We start from the raw sequence: 21,296 nt of genomic DNA, 5'->3' as shown, positions 1-21,296 counted from the left end.
CAGCAGCACTTTGCTCACGTTTATGCGCGGCCTGCTCACCATAATATGCTGAATATGTGCTGCAGGAGGAGGACTGGTTCCTCAGACAGAGCTGTGCCCAGCCCTGCATCCATTCACAGACCTGCCTCCCCCGAGGGCCCCCAAGTCAACATCATGGGAGTCCACACAGTCCCCAGGAGCCCCAACACCCTGCACCGCACAGTGGCCACCAACACGCCGCCCAGCCCCGCCCTCCAGCGACGCCTCCCCAGTCAAGCCAGCCCCTCTCTCACTAGACATCCACCACCAGCCAGTGGCAACAGGGACTGTATCCCTTCTAGTCCTCTGATTGGCCGGAGCCCTAAAACGGTGGGTGCAGGTGTGCCTCCCAGCCCTTTGATGGGGCGCTACAGCACAACACCAGAAAGACCATCTTTTCCCGTCTCTCGGCATCTGCCAGAGAAGAGACACATGTCCAGCGGAGACGCAGAGAAAGGCAATTTGGACAACAAGAATGTGCCGCCCTCACAGATGAGCGGCAGCAGCACTCCAAACCTGTCCGGCACCACACACACACCCCCCGACCTCTCCAAGTCCATATACGGTGAGACACACACACACACACACACACACCCCAAAACAAAGGCCTGTTTTGATTTTATTGATTCTACAGTCATGGCCTCACTGTGTCCTTCCTCCATGCAGATGGATACCCAGACATTAAGATGAATGTCAAGTTTGTCCAGGACACATCCAAGTTCTGGTACAAGCCGGACATCTCCAGAGAGCAAGGTGATCCCTGAGACTCTTTGTCCATGAATTTATTGACCTCAGCATTAAAGCACAAGATGGATATTTTCCGCCTGACTTTATTTTTTTAAATTCTCATTTCTTTTCTTCAGCATTTTGTCATCAACACCAATGTCAGCATTTATTAGGTACCAAAGATGAGAATATTTCCTACAGTAGAAAAGGGGTTGCTGCATGACATTATTATACACTGATTGTACAATTTCTGAACTGTATAATTTGAAACAAAAGCTAACATGGTTTTATATATACAGTGAGGAAAATACGTATTTGAACACCCTGTGATTTTTCAAGTTCTCCCACTTAGAAATCATGGAGGGGTCTGAAATTTTCACCTTAGGTGCATGTCCACTGTGAGAGACATAATCTAAAAAAAAAAAATCCGGAAACCACAATGTATGATTTTTTTAATAATTTATTTGTATGGTACTGCTGCAAATAAGTATTAGAACACCTGTGAAAATCAATGTTAATATTTGGTACAGTAGCCTTTGTTTGCAATTACAGAGGTCAAACATTTCCTGTAGTTTTTCACCAGGTTTGCACACTGCAGCAGGGATTTTGGTCCACTCCTTCATACAGATCTTCTCCAAATGTTTCAGGTTTGGAGTTTCAGCACCTTCCAAAGATTTTCTATTGAGTTCAGGTCTGGAGACTGGCCAGGCCACTCCAGGACCTTGAAATGCTTCTTACAGAGCCCCTCCTTAGTTGCCCTGGCTGTGTTTGGGGTCACTGTCATGCTGGAAAACCCAGCCATGACCCATCTTCAATGCTCTTACTGACGGAAGGAGCTGTTTGCCAAAATCTCACAATACATGACCCCATCCATCCTCCCTTCAATACGGTGCAGTCATCCTGTCCCCTTTGCAGAAGAGCACCCCCAGAGTATGATGTTTCCACCCCCATGCTTCATGGTTGGGATGGTTTTCTTGGGGTTGTTCTCATCCTCTAAACATGGTAAGTGGAGTTGATTCCAAAAAGCTCTATTCTGGTCTCATCTGACCACACAACCTTCTCCCATGCCTCCTCTGGATCATCCAGATGGTCACTGGTGAACTTCAAACGGGCCTGGTCATGTGCTGGCTTGAGCAGGGGGACCTTGCTACCCTGCAGGATTTTAAACCATGACAGCATCATGTGTTACTAATGTAATCTTTGTGACTGTGGTCCCAGCTGTCTTCAGGTCATTGACCAGGTCCTCCTGTGTAGTTATGAGTTTTCTCAGAATCATCCTTACCCCACAAAGTGAGATCTTACATGGAATCCCAGACTGAGGGAGATTGACAGTCATCTTGTGTTTCTTCCACTTTCTAATAAATAATCATAACAGTTGTTGTCTTCTACCAAGCTGCTTGCCTGTTGTCCTGTAGTCCAGCCTTGTGCAGGTCTACAGTTTTGTCCCTAGTGTCCGTAGACAGCTCTTTGGTCTTGCTTTGGTGGACAGGTTGGAGTGTGATTGATTGAGTGTGTGAACAGGTGTCTTTTATACAGGTAACAAGTTCAAACAGGTGCAGTTAATACAGCTAAAGAGTGCAGAATAAGAGGGCTTCTTAAAGAAAAGTTAGAGTGGCTATACGCCCAACCGTTGGGTCAATAAACTAAATATGCGAGCATATACGCCAAACCACAACTGACCAATGACCGCGCTTGTAAGCTCACTTCCGGTTTCAATGCGGGAGGGAAAAAAGGTGGATATTTTCTCACCGGCTGCGGGAGGGTTCACAGCCCACGGAGGAGCTGTGATCTAAAGCAGTTCTGTTTGGCTCATCACACCCAGGGAACAGTGTCAAACTAACACAATCTTACAGCCAACAAGCAGCATTTTGTTCATAAAAACTGTTTCGGCGTTGGTGACAGGCTTCAGTTCAAAATGCTTATGAAGTTTGTCTGTTTTGATCCATTGCGGTGTTTTCGCAGTAATTAAAGATGGTGCCATTAAATGTGTCAAACATACGCCGCAATAGAGCCTTAAAAAGTGGTGTAAAAAATGTAGTTTAGATGCACAAAACATGTCAAATACACTATCACGGTTGGGCGAATAAGATAAGACATTATATTTATTTGCCCAACGGTTGGGTGTACGTATAGCCTTTGCAGAAAAATTAACAGGTCTGTGTGAGCCAGAATTCTTGCTGGTTGGTAGGGGATCAAATATTTATTTGCAGCAGTAACATGCAAATAAATTATTAAAAAATCATACATTGTGATTTCCAATTTTTTTTTTAGATTATGTCTCTCACAGTGGACATGCACCTAAGATGAAAATTTCAGACCCCTCTATGATTTCTAAGTGGGAGAACTTGAAAAATCGCAGGGTGTTCAAATACTTATTTTCCTCACTGTGTATATACGAGGGCTGTCAATAAAGTAACGGTCCTTTTTATTTTTTTCAAAAACTATATGGATTTCATTCATATGTTTTTACGTCAGACATGCTTGAACCCTCGTGCGCATGCGTGGGTTTTTCCACGCCTGTCGGTGACGTCATTCACCTGTGAGCACTCCTTGTGGGAGGAGTCGTCCAGCCCCTCGTCGGAATTCCTTTGTCTGAGAAGTTGCTGAGAGACTGGCGCGTTGTTTGATGAAAATTTTTTCTAAACCTGTGAGACACATCGAAGTGGACACGGTTCGAAAAATTAAGCTGGTTTTCAGTGAAAATTTTAACGGCTGATGAGAGATTTTGAGGTGATTCTGTCGCTTTAAGGACTTCCCACGGTGCGAGACGTCGCTCAGCGCTCTCAGGCGCCGTCGTCAGCCTGTTCAAGCTGAAAACCTCCACATTTCAGGTTCTATTGATCCAGGACGTCGTGAGAGAACAGAGAAGTTTCAGAAGAAGTCGGTTTCAGCATTTTATCCGGATATTCCACTGTTAAAGGAGATTTTTTTAATGAAAGATGTGCGGACGGGTCCGCGCGTCGGGACGCAGCCGACGCGGTGCGGCGGCACAGGAAAAACACCTCCGTGTTGATAACCATTTGTAAAATCCAGGCGGCTTTTGATGGCTTTCAGTGGAGTGAGTATATGAGAAATTGTTTAACAGCAGGACATGTTCCAACTTGTCCTTAAGGCTTCCAACGGAGGTATTTTGAAAAAATTTTGATCAAACAACGCGTCAGTCTCTCAGCAACTTCTCAGACAAAGGAATTCCGACGAGGGGCTGGACGACTCCTCCCACAAGGAGTGCTCACAGGCGAATGACGTCACCGACAGGCGTGGAAAAACTCACGCATGCGCACGAGGGTTCAAGCATGTCTGACGTAAAAACATATGAATGAAATCCATCTAGTTTTTGAAAAAAATAAAAAGGACCATTGCTTTATTGACAGTCCTCGTGTATATATATATATATATATATATATATATATATATATATATATATATATATATATACACACAAGTCAACCATATTATAATTAAACTGAGTAAAGATTAATTAAGTGTAACAAATTATAGTAATTTGTACAGCCCCAATTCCAATGAAGTTGGAACGTTGTGTAAAATGTAAATAAAAACAGAATACAATGATTTGCAAATCCTCTTCAACCTATATTCAATTGAATACACCACAAAGACAAAATATTTAATGTTCAAACTGATAAAATTTATTGTATTTGTGTAAAATGAGGTGGGCTTCATAGATAATTGGCAAAGCTTCTGGGGAAAACCTGGTCTTGTTAGGAGAGACGGCATCCATCCCACTTTGGATGGAGCAGCTCTCATTTCTAGAAATCTGGACAATTTTCTTAAATCCTCCAAACCGTGACTATCCAGGGTTGGGACCAGGAAGCAGAGTTGTAGTCTTACACACCTCTCTGCAGCTTCTCTCCAACTGCCATCCCCTCATTACCCCATCCCCGTAGAGACGGTGCCTGCTCCCAGACCACCAATAACCAGCAAAAATCTATTTAAGCATAAAAATTCAAAAAGAAAAAAATAATATAGCACCTTCAACTGCACCACAGACTAAAACAGTTAAATGTGGTCTATTAAACATTAGGTCTCTCTCTTCTAAGTCCCTGTTAGTAAATGATATAATAATGGGTCAACATATTGATTTATTCTGCCTTACAGAAACCTGGTTACAGCAGGATGAATATGTTAGTTTAAATGAGTCAACACCCCCGAGTCACACTAACTGCCAGAACGCTCGTAGCACGGGCCGAGGCGGAGGATTAGCAGCAATCTTCCACTCCAGCTTATTAATTAATCAAAAACCCAGACAGAGCTTTAATTCATTTGAAAGCTTGACTCTTAGTCTTGTCCATCCAAATTGGAAGTCCAAAAAAACAGTTTTATTTGTTATTATCTATCGTCCACCTGGTCGTTACTGTGAGTTTCTCTGTGAATTTTCAGACCTTTTGTCTGACTTAGTGCTTAGCTCAGATAAGATAATTATAGTGGGTGATTTTAACATCCACACAGATGCTGAGAATGACAGCCTCAACACTGCATTTAATCTATTATTAGACTCTATTGGCTTTGCTCAAAATGTAAATGAGTCCACCCACCACTTTAATCATATCTTAGATCTTGTTCTGACTTATGGTATGGAAATTGAAGACTTAACAGTATTCCCTGAAAACTCCCTTCTGTCTGATCATTTCTTAATAACATTTACATTTACTCTGATGGACTACCCAGCAGTGGGGAATAAGTTTCATTACACTAGACGTCTTTCAGAAAGCGCTGTAACTAGGTTTAAGGATATGATTCCTTCTTTATGTTCACTAATGCCATATACCAACACAGTGCAGAGTAGCTACCTAAACTCTTTAAGTGAGATAGAGTATCTCGTCAATAGTTTTACATCCTCATTGAAGACAACTTTGGATGCTGTAGCTACTCTGAAAAAGAGAGCTTTAAATCAGAAGTGCCTGACTCCGTGGTGTAACTCACAAACTTGCAGCTTAAAGCAGATAACCCGTACGTTGGAGAGGAAATGGCGTCTCACTAATTTAGAAGATCTTCACTTAGCCTGGAAAAAGAGTCTGTTGCTCTATAAAAAAGCCCTCCGTAAAGCTAGGACATCTTACTACTCATCACTAATTGAAGAAAATAAGAACAACCCCAGGTTTCTTTTCAGCACTGTAGCCAGGCTGACAAAGAGTCAGAGCTCTATTGAGCCGAGTATTCCTTTAACTTTAACTAGTAATGACTTCATGACTTTCTTTGCTAATAAAATTTTAACTATTAGAGAAAAAATTACTCATAACCATCCCAAAGACGTATCGTTATTTTTGGCTGCTTTCAGTGATGCCGGTATTTGGTTAGACTCTTTCTCTCCGATTGTTCTGTCTGAGTTGTTTTCATTAGTTACTTCCTCCAAACCATCAACATGTCTATTAGACCCCATTCCTACCAGGCTGCTCAAGGAAGCCCTACCATTAATTAATGCTTCGATCTTAAATATGATCAATCTATCTTTATTAGTTGGCTATGTACCACAGGCGTTTAAGGTGGCAGTAATTAAACCATTACTTAAAAAGCCATCACTTGACCCAGCTATCTTAGCTAATTATAGGCCAATCTCCAACCTTCCTTTTCTCTCAAAAATTCTTGAAAGGGTCATTGTAAAACAGCTAACTGATCATCTGCAGAAGAATGGTCTATTTGAAGAGTTTCAGTCAGGTTTTAGAATTCATCATAGTACAGAAACAGCATTAGTGAAGGTTACAAATGATCTTCTTATGGCCTCAGACAGTGGACTCATCTTTGTGCTTGTTCTGTTAGACCTCAGTGCTGCTTTTGATACTGTTGACCATAAAATTTTATTACAGAGATTAGAGCATGCCATAGGTATTAAAGGCACTGCGCTGCGGTGGTTTGAATCATATTTATCTAATAGATTACAATTTGTTCATGTAAATGGGGAATCTTCTTCACAGACTAAGGTTAATTATGGAGTTCCACAAGGTTCTGTGCTAGGACCAATTTTATTCACTTTATACATGCTTCCCATAGGCAGTATTATTAGACGGCATTGCTTAAATTTTCATTGTTACGCAGATGACACCCAGCTTTATCTATCCATGAAGCCAGAGGACACACACCAATTAGCTAAACTGCAGGATTGTCTTACAGACATAAAGACATGGATGACCTCTAATTTCCTGCTTTTAAACTCAGATAAAACTGAAGTTATTGTACTTGGCCCCACAAATCTTAGAAACATGGTGTCTAACCAGATCCTTACTCTGGATGGCATTACCCTGACCTCTAGTAATACTGTGAGAAATCTTGGAGTCAGTTTTGATCAGGATATGTCATTCAATGCGCATATTAAATATGTAGGACTGCTTTTTTGCATTTACGCAATATCTCTAAAATTAGAAAGGTCTTGTCTCAGAGTGATTCTGAAAAACTAATTCATGCATTTATTTCCTCTAGGCTGGACTGTTGTAATTCATTATTATCAGGTTGTCTTAAAAGTTCCCTGAAAAGCCTTCAGTTAATTCAAAATTCTGCAGCTAGAGTACTAACAGGGACTAGAAGGAGAGAGCATATCTCACCCATATTGGCCTCTCTTCATTGGCTTCCTGTTAATTCTAGAATAGAATTTAAAGTTCTTCTTCTTACTTATAAGGTTTTGAATAATCAGGACCCATCTTATCTTAGGGACCTCATAGTACCATATCACCCCAATAGAGCGCTTCGCTCTCAGACTGCAGGCTTACTTGTAGTTCCTAGGGTTTGTAAGAGTAGAATGGGAGGCAGAGCCTTCAGCTTTCAGGCTCCTCTCCTGTGGAACCAGCTCCCAATTCAGATCAGGGAGACAGACACCCTCTCTACTTTTAAGATTAGGCTTAAAACTTTCCTTTTTGCTAAAGCTTATAGTTAGGGCTGGATCAGGTGACCCTGAACCATCCCTTAGTTATGAAGCTATAGACTTAGACTGCTGGGGGGTTCCCATGATGCACTGTTTCTTTCTCTTTTTGCTCTGTATGCACCACTCTGCATTTAATCATTAGTGATTGATCGTTGCTCTTTTCCACAGCATGTCTTTTTCCTGGTTCTCTCCCTCAGCCCCAACCAGTCCCAGCAGAGGACTGCCCCTCCCTGACCCTGGTTCTGCCGGAGGTTTCTTCCTGTTAAAAGGGAGTTTTTCCTTCCCACTGTCGCCAAGTGCTTGCTCACAGGGGGTCGTTTTGACCGTTGGGGTTTTTACGTAATTATTGTATGGCCTTGCCTTACAATATAAAGCGCCTTGGGGCAACTGTTTATGATTTGGCGCTATATAAATAAAATTTATTTGATTTGATTTAAATATTTGCTCATTTTGAAATGGATGCCTGCAACATGTTTCAACAAAGCTGGGACAGTGGTTTGTTTACCACTGTGTTCCATCACCTTTCCTTCTAACAACACTCAATAAGCATTTGGGAACTGAGGACACTAATTGTTGAAACTTTGTAGGTGGAATTCTTTCCCATTCTTGCTTGATGTACAACTTCAGTTGTTCAACAGTCCGGGGTCTCCGTTGTCATATTTTGCGCTTCATAATGTGCCACACATTTTCAATGGGCGACAGGTCTGGACTGCAGGTAGGCCAGACTAGTACCTGCACTCTTTTTCTACGAAGCCACGCTGTTGTAACACGTGCAGAATGTGGCTTGGCATTGTCTTGCTGTAATAAGCAGGGACGTCCCTGAAGAAGACATTGCTTGGCGTGTGTTGCTCCAAAACCTGGATGTACCTTTCTGCATTGATGGTGCCAACAGTAACATATGTGATGTGTAAGTTGTCCATGCCATGGGCACTAACACACCCCCATACCATCACAGATACTTGCTTTTGAACTTTGCTCTTGTAACAATCTGGATGGTCATTTTCCTCTTTTGTCCAGAGGTCATGACGTCCATGATTTCCAAAAATTATTTGAAATGTGGACTCATCAGTCACACACTTTTCCACACTTTTCCACTTTGCGTCTGTCCATTTCAAATGAGCTCGGGACCAGAGAAGGCGGCGACGATTCTGGATGTTGTTGATGTATGGTTTCACTTTGCATGGTAGAGTTTTAACTTGCACTTGTAGATGTAGCGACAAACTGTGTTAACTGACAATGGTTTTCTGAAGTGTTCCTGAGCCCACGTGGTACGATCCTTTACACAATGATGTCGGTTTTTAATGCAGTGCTGCCTGAGGGATCGAAGGTCACGGGCATTCAATGTTGGCTTTCGGCCTTGCTGTTTACGTGTAGAAAGTTCTCCAGATTCCTTGAATTTTGTGATTATATTATGGACTGTAGATGATGGAATCCCTAAATTCCTTGCAATTGAACATTGAGAAACATTGTTCTTAAACTGTTGGACTATTTGTTCATACAGTTGTTCACAAAGTGGTGATCCTCACACCATCTTTGCTTGTGAACAGCTGAGCCTTGTGGGGATGCTCCTTTTATACCCAATCATGACACTCACCTGTTTCCAATTAGGTGTTCTTTGATCATTTATCAACTTTCCCAGTCTTTTGTTGCCCCGTCACAACTTTTTTGAAACGTGTTGCAGGCATCCATTTCAAAATGAGCAAATATTTGCACAAAACAATAAAGTTTATCAGTCTGAACATTAAATATCTTGTCTTTGTGGTGTATTCAATTGAATGTAGGTTGAAGAGGATTTGCAAATCATTGTATTCTGTTTTCATTTACATTTTACACGACGTCCCAACTTCATTGGAATTGGGGCTGTAAAGTTGATTCAAAGTTTTATTTTTTCAGTGTAAATAACCAGTAATATTCTCGACAACTTTTTATGGTGACATACATTCTTCAGGGTCAAATGTCAAGGACAAATTTGAGAAACAACATGACCCATTCTGATATCTGAAAAAAAAAAAATCACAATGCATTGAAGGCTGAATGAGAGGAATATACCTTTTGATTTTGAACAAGAAAACTATAAAATTCTATATTTGAACCATAAACTGGACCCCAACTGTTCGAAAGCACAGACGCCAAAACAAAAAAAAAATAAATAATCGATGTGATCCTTTCTGGGGCTGATCATAAATAAATGTTGATTTCCAGTCTGGTTTGGGTAAAACAAGTCCCGCCCAAGTGGGAAGACATCCAGGTGAGGAAAATACACAAGGACACTTCTCCCGATTAACCGTGAAACCAGTTTGAACAAATTGCTCCTGGTTTGATTTGAGAGCTGAACCTGGTGGGATTTCTTTTTACCATTTTTCCCAGCTGGTAAACCGTTGCATTTTGTTGCACATCATTCGATGCAACTTTGCTGTTGATGCTAATTCATTGTGTCGCATTTTAACATGACTGCTTTGATCGGTAAATCTTCTGCAACGTGGTGCACATCAAAAACTGATTTGATTCCACTCCACCTCCTCTGACTTCTCTTTTCTTTCAGCCATCAACCTGTTGAAGGACCGCGAGCCTGGAGCGTTCATCATTCGGGACAGCCACTCCTTCCATGGGGCGTACGGTCTTGCCATGAAGGTGGCCTGTCCTCCGCCAACTGTCCAACAAAACAAAAAAGGTACAAAGAGAAAACATTTGTAAATATATCATTACAAAAAGAGAAATGCAGCTAAAATCACAGAGCTGAATAGTTTCTGGTTTTTGTTTCGTTTTATCCTTTGAAATTTTCTTGTTGGCTTTCTTTGGCAGTTGGCGACTTGACAAACGAGCTGGTGAGACACTTCCTGATTGAGACAAGCCCCAAAGGTGTCCGTCTGAAGGGCTGTCCCAACGAACCCTACTTTAGTGAGTTTGTAGCTCCAGTTTTAGGGACTTTAGCTCTTGGTTTGTTGATCAACTAGTGGTATGATGTCAAAAAGTCACCCAGTCTAACAGTGGTATGATTTTTTTTTTAATATATATATATATATATATATATATATATATATATCACTATAGGTTGTCTCTCTGCACTGGTGTATCAACACTCAATGACTCCGCTGGCTTTGCCCTGCAAGCTGATGATCCCCACCAAAGGTCACGTTTCTCCTCCTCCACTGTTTTATCACATAACATTTTTTTTAACTGCATTCAGTTATTTTAAAAATGTGTTTTGAATACAGTTTTCAGACAAATTGTAACCACAATTTAGACTTTGGGAAACATTTTCATGAGTCCAGCAGTGGTGGTGTAATGAATCCCTGCAATGACCCCAATGCAGAGAACCACACTGCAGGACATTTTAAACAGGTTTTATTGAGAATCAGAATCAGAATAGCCTTTATCTGTCAAGTATCCACAAGAACACAAGGAATTTGACATGTGTTTGAGCTGCACTCTCTCTGTACAGCATGTATAAGTATACAATAAACACTGAATAATTTACAGTAAAAAAAAAAATGTCCAAATGAAATGTGCAAATAAAATAAAATGTGCAATCAGACAAAAAATAGCAGCAACAATAAATGATGGACTGTTCAGGTGGTCTAAACTCAGGTTTGGTGGATAGCAATCCATCAAAGATCCTCAACTCCTCTAACAAGAAAAACGCAAGTGTAATCCAAAGGCAGGTGAGGTTCAGGCGCTAGACTTCTCTTAGAGATAGCAGTCTATCTGGTCCGTCTGGAGGTAAGGCCATAAAATTGTCCAAAACACAGACTGAGTTCAATAACCAGGAAATTTCATATCACAGAGTCCAAACAGCAGATGAAAACAAGAGTCTGGAATGGCAGTAATGTGCATTATCATGGAGTCCAATAACACTGCAACTGGATCACAAGACAGTATGCAAAAACAAAAGTCCACAACAATACCAAGGTTGGAACACTAGAGAACTGGATGGAACCTAATACAATCTGGCAGCTAGACTTCATTTACAGAGACCTTTTAAAGGACATGGATCAGTTAAACTCGGACATACATGGACATGTGAACAATGTGATCAGCAACCTGGTACCCAAAACTAACATAGAGATATTCACAAAATAAGATCACCACAGGTAAACTCTGTGCCACTACATGGCACAGAGGGTAAACTAACAGAAATATAACTCAGAGTGACTATAAAATAGACAAAGTCATGGCAACATGACTGGAGCTATGACAAGCAACTTGCACTCAAGAAATGGTTCATTAGATGAACTCAGTTCAATTACACGGCAGAATTTCCATCTATTTCATACATGCATGGATGTGCTTCATTTGAGTTGGCACTACATATATTTATTCAAAGGAATTCAATCCAATGAGTCAGTTTATTGAGCATATCACACAAACAAAAGAGTCATTGGATGAACGCAATTCAATTATGTGCAGAATTTTAATGTAATAAATATATGTAGCCCCAACTCAAATAAAGCACATCCATACAAGATAATGTAATTTAGTTGGGACTACATATATTTATTAGATGGAATTCAATCCAATGAGTCAGTTTGAGTGTATCACACAAGCAAATGAGTCATTGGATGAACTCAATTCAGTTATGTTCAGGATTTCCATCTAATAAATATATGTAGCCCCAACTCAAATAAAGCACATCCATACAAGATAATGTAATTTAACTGAGTTGGGACTACATATATTTATTAGATGGAATTCAATCCAATGAGTTCTTTGAGTATATCACACAAACAAATGAGTCATTGGATGAACTCAATTCAGTTATGTTCAGGATTTCCATCTAATAAATATATGTAGCCCCAACTCAAATAAAGCACATCCATACAAGATAATGTAATTTAACTGAGTTGGGACTACATATATTTATTAGATGGAATTCAATCCAATGAGTTCTTTGAGTGGATCACACAAACAAATGAGTCATTGGATGAACTCAATTCAATTACGTGCAGGATTTCCATCTAATAAATATATGTAGTCCCAACTAAATTAAATTATCTTGCATGGATGTGCTTTATTTGAGTTTTGGCTACATATATTTATTAGATGAAAATCCTGCACATAATTGAACTGAGTTCATCCAATGAGTCAGTTTTTGCAGTGCTTGCAGATCTTTTTTTTTTTAAAAGTCACCATCTTGTGCCTCCTAGAAGTGGTACTTTGTATCAGTGATGCCTTTTTCATCTCGAGTAGTCCCACAAGATCAAATTTGGTGATTAGAACAAGTGTTTAATTTTACATTCAGGGATGGCTTTATGACCAATGTGGACAGGTAGGAGAGAACCACCTCATGTCAGGTTCAAATTTATTTCCACTAGCTTTTAGCAAAAGACCTGCTGGATCTACCATAATCCAAACCAAGTCTAGAACCCTAACTAATATTAGAAGATGTTTTTGCATTCAGTGGTGCTCAAACATGAAACAGAACTTTTAGACTGTCCTGTAGGTAGAGTTTTGTGTTCTAAGCCGTGATGAATGTTTGAACATATCCCATCAGCAGCACAGCTTTTTTTTTCATTCCAAAAAATTGAGACATCACTTTTCCTGTAGACACTGCCATGCCCACGTTGATAGGAACCAGAGATCCTGGATGTTTCCACATTTTCTGTTTCACATGTTCTTTTGAAGTCCGATTTGAAATTGAAATCCTGTTCTGATCTGTGGTTGTAAATCTCTAAGGAGCAGCTCCCAACTTGGCAAGAATGTTCACTCTAAGGTTGCATTGACATTGTTGTTGTCAGGTTCTGAATCCAGCTTGGACCTTTGGTGTTTATGGCAGATAGCAGCATGGATCCGTCATCTCCGCTGAAATATAAATCTGTTTGATGATGTGCTGAGAGAACGCCGTGTACTCTGCCAATAGTAGAATAATAGGCGCCCTACCTTAAATTCTCCATCAGGTCCTCATGGGTATTTTTGATGGGAAAAGCTCTTGAAATCAGTGTAGCAGATGGTTTCATGTTGATTTTTGGATTTATTTTTTTTATAGCTTAGAAACTTTAAAAGGTTATGTCATTAAATTAATGTTTATTGTTGCTTATTTGAATTTCACACTTTCAGATCCAAATGAAGAGGCACTGGAACTTGCCACACCCACCGATGTAGTTATTGAGCTTCTGAAACAAGGAGCAGGTAAGCCTGAGGAACTTTGAATTTGGGGGGAAACATGTGGGAGAATAAGATGACTCTGTATTTTTATTCTGGTACTTAACATCCTCACGCAATGTCGCCTTAATTTACAGTCCAGAAGGTTCCTGAGGAAGCCCAGGGTAAATACCGCTCTGTTCAGCTCTGCTCCATCATGCGCTGTGACACCTGCATGTAGAACATTTTGTGTTGAAGTGCATTCAAGGTCTTCACAGGTCCAAATATTTGTTGCCAACCTGAAACAGAACTGCACCTGATATGTGTCTGACAGATGTAGGTGGGTCCTGGAATTTCTTAGGCAAGGTCAAATTTTTAAAACAACATTCAATGGGGTCAAGGTCATTGAGGTCAAATGTCAAAATTCAAGTTTTTCACTCCAATTTGCACCAAAGTTGGCACACATATCAAGGTCAGTTCCAAAGGTGTCCATCAAGCTCAAATTTGCCAAAGGTCAATCATTGGGGCAAAGGTCATGTCTGTCCGTCTGTTGGCCTTCTTGTCACAGGTCCTTTAGCTGATTTCTGTCACTGAAGGTTGACCCCGAAATTGTCTACAAAGAACTCATTTTTTGTAAAAGTGTAGGTGAAGGAATTTGATTTTCAACTGTACAAAATGTGACACGCACTTCGGTAGATTCCAGAATTGCCCCGTCAGTCATTTGTGTTAAGGTCAAGGTCACTAAGGTCAAATGTACACAGTAAATTTTGCAGAGTAAAATAAACTCTGCCAGGATAACATTTGGTCCCAGTCCAAATAAAGTTAAATATGCTACATCAAAGTGCTAAATCAGTTCTATCACAGGGTAAAATCAACTCTATCATGCTGTGAATGACTCTCATTGGAGTTGATTTGACAAGACAGTAGAGCTGATTTCACTCTATAATAGAGTGTATTTAACTCTGTTTTGACTTGGACCAAATGTTACCCTGGCAGAGCATATTTTACTCTGCAAACTATTGAGACTGCTACCCTGCCTGTCTTCATGTCCATGGGTATTAAGGACTAGTTTGATGTCTTCCAAAACTGGACCACTTTATCTTTGACTCACCCACGACCCTTCCACTATGTTTTGTACATATTGACTCCAGACTGCTGAAGTTCAACAGTTATGACCTTGTGTTTGACCTTTCAGTGTCACCCAAAGTTAAAGATCATGTGACTGGTAGAAAGGTGACACTTGACTTCATATTAATAGTTATCATGGGTGAATCTTTAACCAGTTCTGTGAATTAGCCAATCAGAACATCCGGCTCACATTTTGACCTTGGGTCTGTGACCTCGGCTTTTTACTGGTTTTTCTCAAAAGCAAATCACCTTTTGGTTCTAACCAGCTCAAAACTATGTCAGGTTATCACACACGGGCAGACACACAACACTAATAACACCCCAACGTGCACTACTGAGCGTTGGTGACCAAAAAAAAAAAAATGTCTTTGCACTGTTGTCTTAAACACTTTTTTTTCCTGCACGAACATCTACTCAGGTCTATTCAAGAACTGAGCACAGAGATACGTGGACCTGTGAAGACAGCTAACACCATATTACAGCTTGGTGAACAGCATGAGCTAGTGGCTTTTCTCAGGAACTGTAGATTTTTTTTTTCTGGAACAAAGACAGAAATTAGTTGCTTGACCTTTTTTTTATTCTTACCTTCTGGTGGTACATCTGTAATGGGTGGAGCTTGTGATACCTCTGTTGGATCAGGAGTTGGGCCACCAAAATATAGGCCTGGGTTTGATTCTCAGCCATTGCTTCCTGTTCTTGGACACATCATCTGCATCAGTCCATCCAGCTGTAAATGGGTCCTGAATGTGAAAGAGATCTGCATTGGGAATGGTGTCCCAACCTTAACGCTAAGGAATCCAGAAATAAGCACCAGCAGGCCTCAGGACATAGTATATCAGACATGCTTCTTCTTCTAATTCCAAACAATTACAGAGAAGACTATAACCCCATCCAGAGTTGTCTGGGAGGGTTTTGGTGTCTTCCCTCATGAGTCGCCTTGCAGGACTCATCATGTTTTTAGATCTCCACACAGATTTGCCACAAAGCCCCATATGATTTGTTTTTCCTGAATGATTGAGCTAAATGAAGTCCAAGACAGATTCATATTCAACATCTTGGGAACGTTCATGTGTCCATATGCATGAAGGTTTTCTTCACCTCTTTGCTCCCAAAACCTTCCATCTTCATACGGTGGCCTGCATGTATGCGTGTTGTTTTCATCGCATTTGTTTTTACAGTCAATCTTGTCTTGTGTTCAAGCGTGCAACGTTCTCTACATCAACTCTGTGGACATGGAGTCCCTTACGGGGCCTCAGGCCATCGCCAAGGCCATCAGCCAGACGTTGGAGACCAACCCTCTTCCCGAAGCCACCACCGTCCACTTCAGAGTGTCCGCACAGGGCATCACGCTCACCGACAGTCAGAGGAAGTGAGCGACCACACACCTCAACATGTCCTCCAAGCACGGTCTGACTGTTTATGTCGTTTTTTGACTCAATCTGGGCTCATTTTTCACAACACCTGCAAGTCCTGCGCCTGTGTGGATCCAGCACATGCATTGCAAATGTGGAGTCACACAATGTAATAAATAATATAAAGACAAATACAAGTTACATTTAAGAGATCATTTATTTTACAAAAATAAGGCAGGGGGTGGGGGGTGGAATGTGATATTTTTCCATGTACCCACACAAGGAACCAATGTTGGGGGAAAGAGGGAGCAGTGAACACATGTAATAACAGCATCAGCTTGTTTTTTTTTCTACTCTGCTATCATTTTCAGCAAAACTCTCCATTCTTTCCTTATATCTGCCTCAGCCTGCAATTCAGTCAAAGATTTACTGTTCCTCAAGGCTTCACAGTTCCACTGTGGAGTGCAGAATTTTAGCTTTTTTACGTGATCAGCACAGAGACAAGTCTTTATTTTTAGTGCCAATTCAAATGAGATGTGTATAATAACAATGTGAATTTGATTAAATATCAGTATTGTAAAATTTAATGCTAAAATGTGTAGGATTTATATTAGATTAGATAAAACTTTATTAATCCCTTCAGAAGACTCCCTCAGGGAAATTGAGGTTCCAGTAGCATTGTATAGCAGCACACAGGGTAAGTGAAAAAGTGAAAGAAAAAAAAAAAACAGTTTGCAAATAAAAATATAAATACAAATCACAATATAAATACCAGACATACTGATCATTATTATCACTTTACCAGGGCGTTGCTAGGACGGTATCGTAGATTTACATCAACGCTATCTGGCTATACCCGCCTGCTGTGCGTAAACAAATGACGTCATCGCGCACGCAGCCCAAGAACTGTCCGCAGAGGGGAAGAAAAAAAACTGTCCGCAGAGGAAACGATGAAAAGGCGAGAAGTGTGTTTTGGTCCCAATATGGATATTCCGGATGATTTTCTCATGGATAGTACGACAATGAACAGCAGCTAAAGCAGCCAGCTCGATGAGGACCCACTGCCGAATTTGGAGAGCAGCGTGCACCAGCCGACACGACAAAAGTTAAGTGAGCCAACTTTTTATGTACGCGGTACGTGTTGTGTATCTCAGTAAAAAGTGATAATAATGCAAATAACATGCTGTTGTCATACTGTATGCATTTTTCTGAGTCCCTCCGTTCACGCCCAGTCGCCCAAAATGACAGATATTCGCCCTCGTCTAACTCGGGTGAATATCTGTAATTCTGGGCGACTGGGCGTGAACGTCAGGCCTCTGAAAATGCATACCGCCCTCCAAAAGCATGTTATTGTATTAATACTGGATTACTGGCTACTACTGTTCCTCTCCTTCCCGTCCTCTGTCTTCCTGTTACTCCTCCTCCCCCTGAGTGAGGAGTTGTACAGTTTGATGGCCTGGGGGAGAAAGGAGTTTTTCAGTCTGTTGGTCCTGCACTTGGGAAGGAGCAGTCTGTGGCTGAAGAGGCTCCTCTGGTTGCTGATGACGGTGTGCATTTAGGAGCGTTTACTCACACAGATGGACTATAGCATCCTTAACCGTCAGTCACCTGAAACAACAAAGTAATGTGTTTCCATGAGCTCAGAATGAGTCTTTCAGATCTACATGGGAGAGGGTCAACTCATGGAGGATGCAGTGTTGCACCACCGTATTGATACAGCAGCCTGAAAGCGACATACTTATTACGTTTTCACATTTTGAAGTATGACTGAAGACAGAAAGAGGAATTAGTGATTTCTCCCTTAAGCCTGGTTCACACAGCAAGTTTTTCAAATTGTCTGTAGGTTTCCAGTACCTGAGAGACCACACACATGGAGATAAAAAATCATAGATCTAACAGTTTTGGTCATACAGTGTGTGGTGTGCTGCCACACAGTAACGACTACACACTACACACGAACATTCCCAGGAAATCTCGCAAAATCTCTCAAGATTAAACGTGACTTCAGAGTAAACAAACACGGTGGACGTGGAAGATGCAATGGCGATAAGTTTGTGGACTATTTCTGACGGAGAAAAAAAATGATACAAAAAGAAAAAGAAAAGGTGTTGGTTAAAGGAGTGGAGACAGCGCCACCACTGGACTCTCTGGTGCACCATAACAGCTGTTTTGACTTTGGATTCCGCGTTGTGCGTGGTGCAACACTGCATCCTCCATGAGGTGACCCTCTCCCATGTAGATCTGAAGGACTCATTCTGAGCTCATGGAAGCACATTACTTTGTTGTTTCAGGTGACTGACGGTTAAGGATGCTATAGTCCATCTGTGTGAGTAAACGCTCCTAAATGCACACCGTCATCAGCAACCAGAGGAGCCTCTTCAGCCACAGACTGCTCCTTCCCAAGTGCAGGACCAACAGACTGAAAAACTCCTTTCTCCCCCAGGCCATCAAACTGTACAACTCCTCACTCAGGGGGAGGAGGAGTAACAGGAAGACAGAGGACGGGAAGGAGAGGAACAGTAGTAGCCAGTAATCCAGTATTAATACAATAACATGCTTTTGGAGGGCGGTATGCATTTTCAGAGGCCTGACGTTCATGCCCAGTCGCCCAGAATTACAGATATTCACCCGAGTTACCTCGCTTTCTGATTAGCTGCACGTCACATTCAACAGGCTGCGTGCTTGTTTGTGGTCAGAGGACTCCACATGCTGTGATATCGGGCCAAGACAATCCAACATGTGGAATATCCCAGATTTGCGGTCTGAGTGGTCCTGATGTCCTTCAGAGCAGACTATAGCGCTCTTAATGCACCACACACGGCAGGAATATTTGATAAGATTATCTTTAGTGTCATCAGAATAATCAGGGTCTCCTTAAGATTGTCAGAAGGGGGAGATTGGGTCTGATATCAGGCTAATTATCTTGCATGTGAACCAGGCATTAAACAGTGTCTACTGGTGGCTCATGCAGGATAAGAACTTTGAGAACCCTGTATTTTGTGAAATGGAGGTATCACAAGAGAAGGGAAAGGAACATGAATCCCCGTCACCAAAGAAGCAAAAATGTGAAGTAACTGCATAATGCAATCTGCAACCTCACACTAGATGGCACTAAATCCTACACAATGCAGCTTAAATTTGGTTATTTTTCCTGACAGAAGTGTTAGAAGCACGTGATTTGTTCAAGGACCCTCCGAAACATCACAACCTGATGATAATTGATTTTATTTTTATTTATTTATTTGTAGTTCCTGGCTGTGATAAACAGTGTAATTTCAAAGCCACTGGCATAGTAGGGATCTTAAAAGAATAAAATCTATGAAAATCAGCATGATCACAAAGATGCCTAATGAGCTCATTTGTGTTTAAACAGAATTTTCTTCAGACGACATTATCCCATGAACACGGTAACCTACTTTGACATCGACCCACAGGACAGAAAGTAAGTGAACAGCTGTTTCTATGCAAATGTGAAAAACATTTTTAAAAATTCCTTTCACATAAATTTCTCTTTCTGTAGATGGAACAAAGAAGGAGGCGGCTCGTTGAGGTTTGTAATTGGTGAATTCCTTCTTTTTTTTTCTGAAGTGCATTTCAGGCCGTGTATAAACACCAGAATTTTCTTTGTTTTTCCAACAGAATGTTTGGATTTGTTGCCAGAAAACAAGGAAGCACCACCGACAATGTCAGCCACCTGTTTGCCGAGCTGGACCCAAATCAGCCCGTCTCCACCATCGCCGGCTTCATCTCCAAAATGATGAAGCGGTGAACCCTCCAACATCCAAATGGCAGTGCTCATTTTGACATCTTCCTTTTTCTCCAGAACACAATGACGTCCTTGTTTTTCCTTTCTGGTTGTAGTTTCTTTCTGTTTCCCTTCTCTCTCTCTCTCTCTCTCTCTCTCTCTCTCTTTTCCGTCTTTGCCTTGCTGGTTTGTCTTGACTTTGGTCTTTTTTTGAGTAGTCTCGATTTGAAGGATCTGGTGTTGAGCCAAAGCAGAGTCAGAGGATGTGCAAGGTGGAGATGTGAACGTAACAAACACGAAAGCCAAAGAAGGGAAAGAAAGCAAGAAGAAAATGTTCCCTATAGACTAAAGGAAGCATGCAACGTGCAGCTGGGGGGGGGGGGGCGTAAGGACTCGTGTATGTTTCAGGGTTTTCTGTTGATGTTTTTTGATTGATTTACCAAAGGTAGTTGCAATACAAGTGCAAGAATGAGGTAGCTATGAAGCCATTATTTTCTTCTCTCTCTCTCTCTAGTTCTTTCTTTTTGAAATATGAATTGTTGAACAAAAAGAAAAAAAAATTCTTGAACTTGTCTTCAGGAAAAAAGTTGGCCTTGACGGCTGTTAGCAAATCAGTGTCTGAAGACCTTATGCATGTCAGCTTGATCTTTAAGCTCGGTTCTTCGACCTTTCACACAAAAACGTCATTGTGAACTCCTTCGTGGACATTTCCGGGTCTGGTGTGTGTCGGAAAGGGCTCTGCAGTGATACAACGACTGATCTACAACGGCGCATAGCAGACCAGACTCCCCCCCCCCAAAAAAAAAACACACCACGCTAAGGCCACTGCACACTCACATCACCTCCATCCCCGAGCCCGATCAGCTATCTCCAAACAGTCTCCGGCGAGAGGTTGTTTCCCCAGTAGGAGGTCGGGCTCGGCGGCACACCGACTTGGCCATCACCCGCTGCTTGCAGTCATGGATCTGTTGATAGACGCTGCCATTGAAACACACTGGAACTCACCAGGAACTGGCACCACCACCACCTGGACCTATGCACTGTTCTCTCTGCATGTTGTCGCCCCAAACGCACCCGCCCTCATTCACGAAAAACATTCTATGCTGTGTGCTTAAATGAGGAAAAAAAAAAAAAGGAAGCCTAAACCTTTAGACAACTATGCCCTGGTTGTATGACTTGTCACAAACTGCATGAAACACTTTTGTACTCTGCTCAAAGTCTTGAAAAGAAGTAGACAAACTCATCCTTGAAGTAGATCCTCTCTCTCTCTCTTTTCTTTTTTGTTTGTTTTTTTAGCTGTGTTTGAGCCAGGGTTTCCTTTCACTGTACGTTGTTTTTAGTTCCACAGTCAATCGCCCATGCCGTCAGATTTACATAT

General features: G+C 41.4%; 1 protein-coding gene across 1 annotated transcript in view; it reads left to right on the top strand.

Annotated features, from left to right (window-relative positions):
* The window catches only part of tns1a (tensin 1a), a 278,657-nt gene extending 257,605 nt beyond the window's left edge, over positions 1-21,052 (top strand). Inside the window, exons 24-34 of the mRNA XM_034178303.1 lie at positions 66-583; positions 685-771; positions 10,158-10,286; positions 10,418-10,513; positions 10,667-10,744; positions 13,670-13,741; positions 13,852-13,878; positions 16,022-16,190; positions 19,547-19,615; positions 19,694-19,723; positions 19,813-21,052. Coding sequence (XP_034034194.1) covers positions 66-583; positions 685-771; positions 10,158-10,286; positions 10,418-10,513; positions 10,667-10,744; positions 13,670-13,741; positions 13,852-13,878; positions 16,022-16,190; positions 19,547-19,615; positions 19,694-19,723; positions 19,813-19,942 — 1,405 coding nt within the window. The 3' untranslated portion in view covers positions 19,943-21,052. The remainder of the gene's footprint in view (positions 1-65; positions 584-684; positions 772-10,157; positions 10,287-10,417; positions 10,514-10,666; positions 10,745-13,669; positions 13,742-13,851; positions 13,879-16,021; positions 16,191-19,546; positions 19,616-19,693; positions 19,724-19,812) is intronic.
* Positions 21,053-21,296: the final 244 nt, after the last annotated feature.

This window comes from Thalassophryne amazonica, chromosome 1 (genome assembly GCF_902500255.1).
Source record: "Thalassophryne amazonica chromosome 1, fThaAma1.1, whole genome shotgun sequence".
NCBI lineage: Eukaryota > Metazoa > Chordata > Actinopteri > Batrachoidiformes > Batrachoididae > Thalassophryne > Thalassophryne amazonica.
Note: the sequence above shows the minus strand (reverse complement) of the source record. Positions and strands in the feature narration are given on the sequence as shown.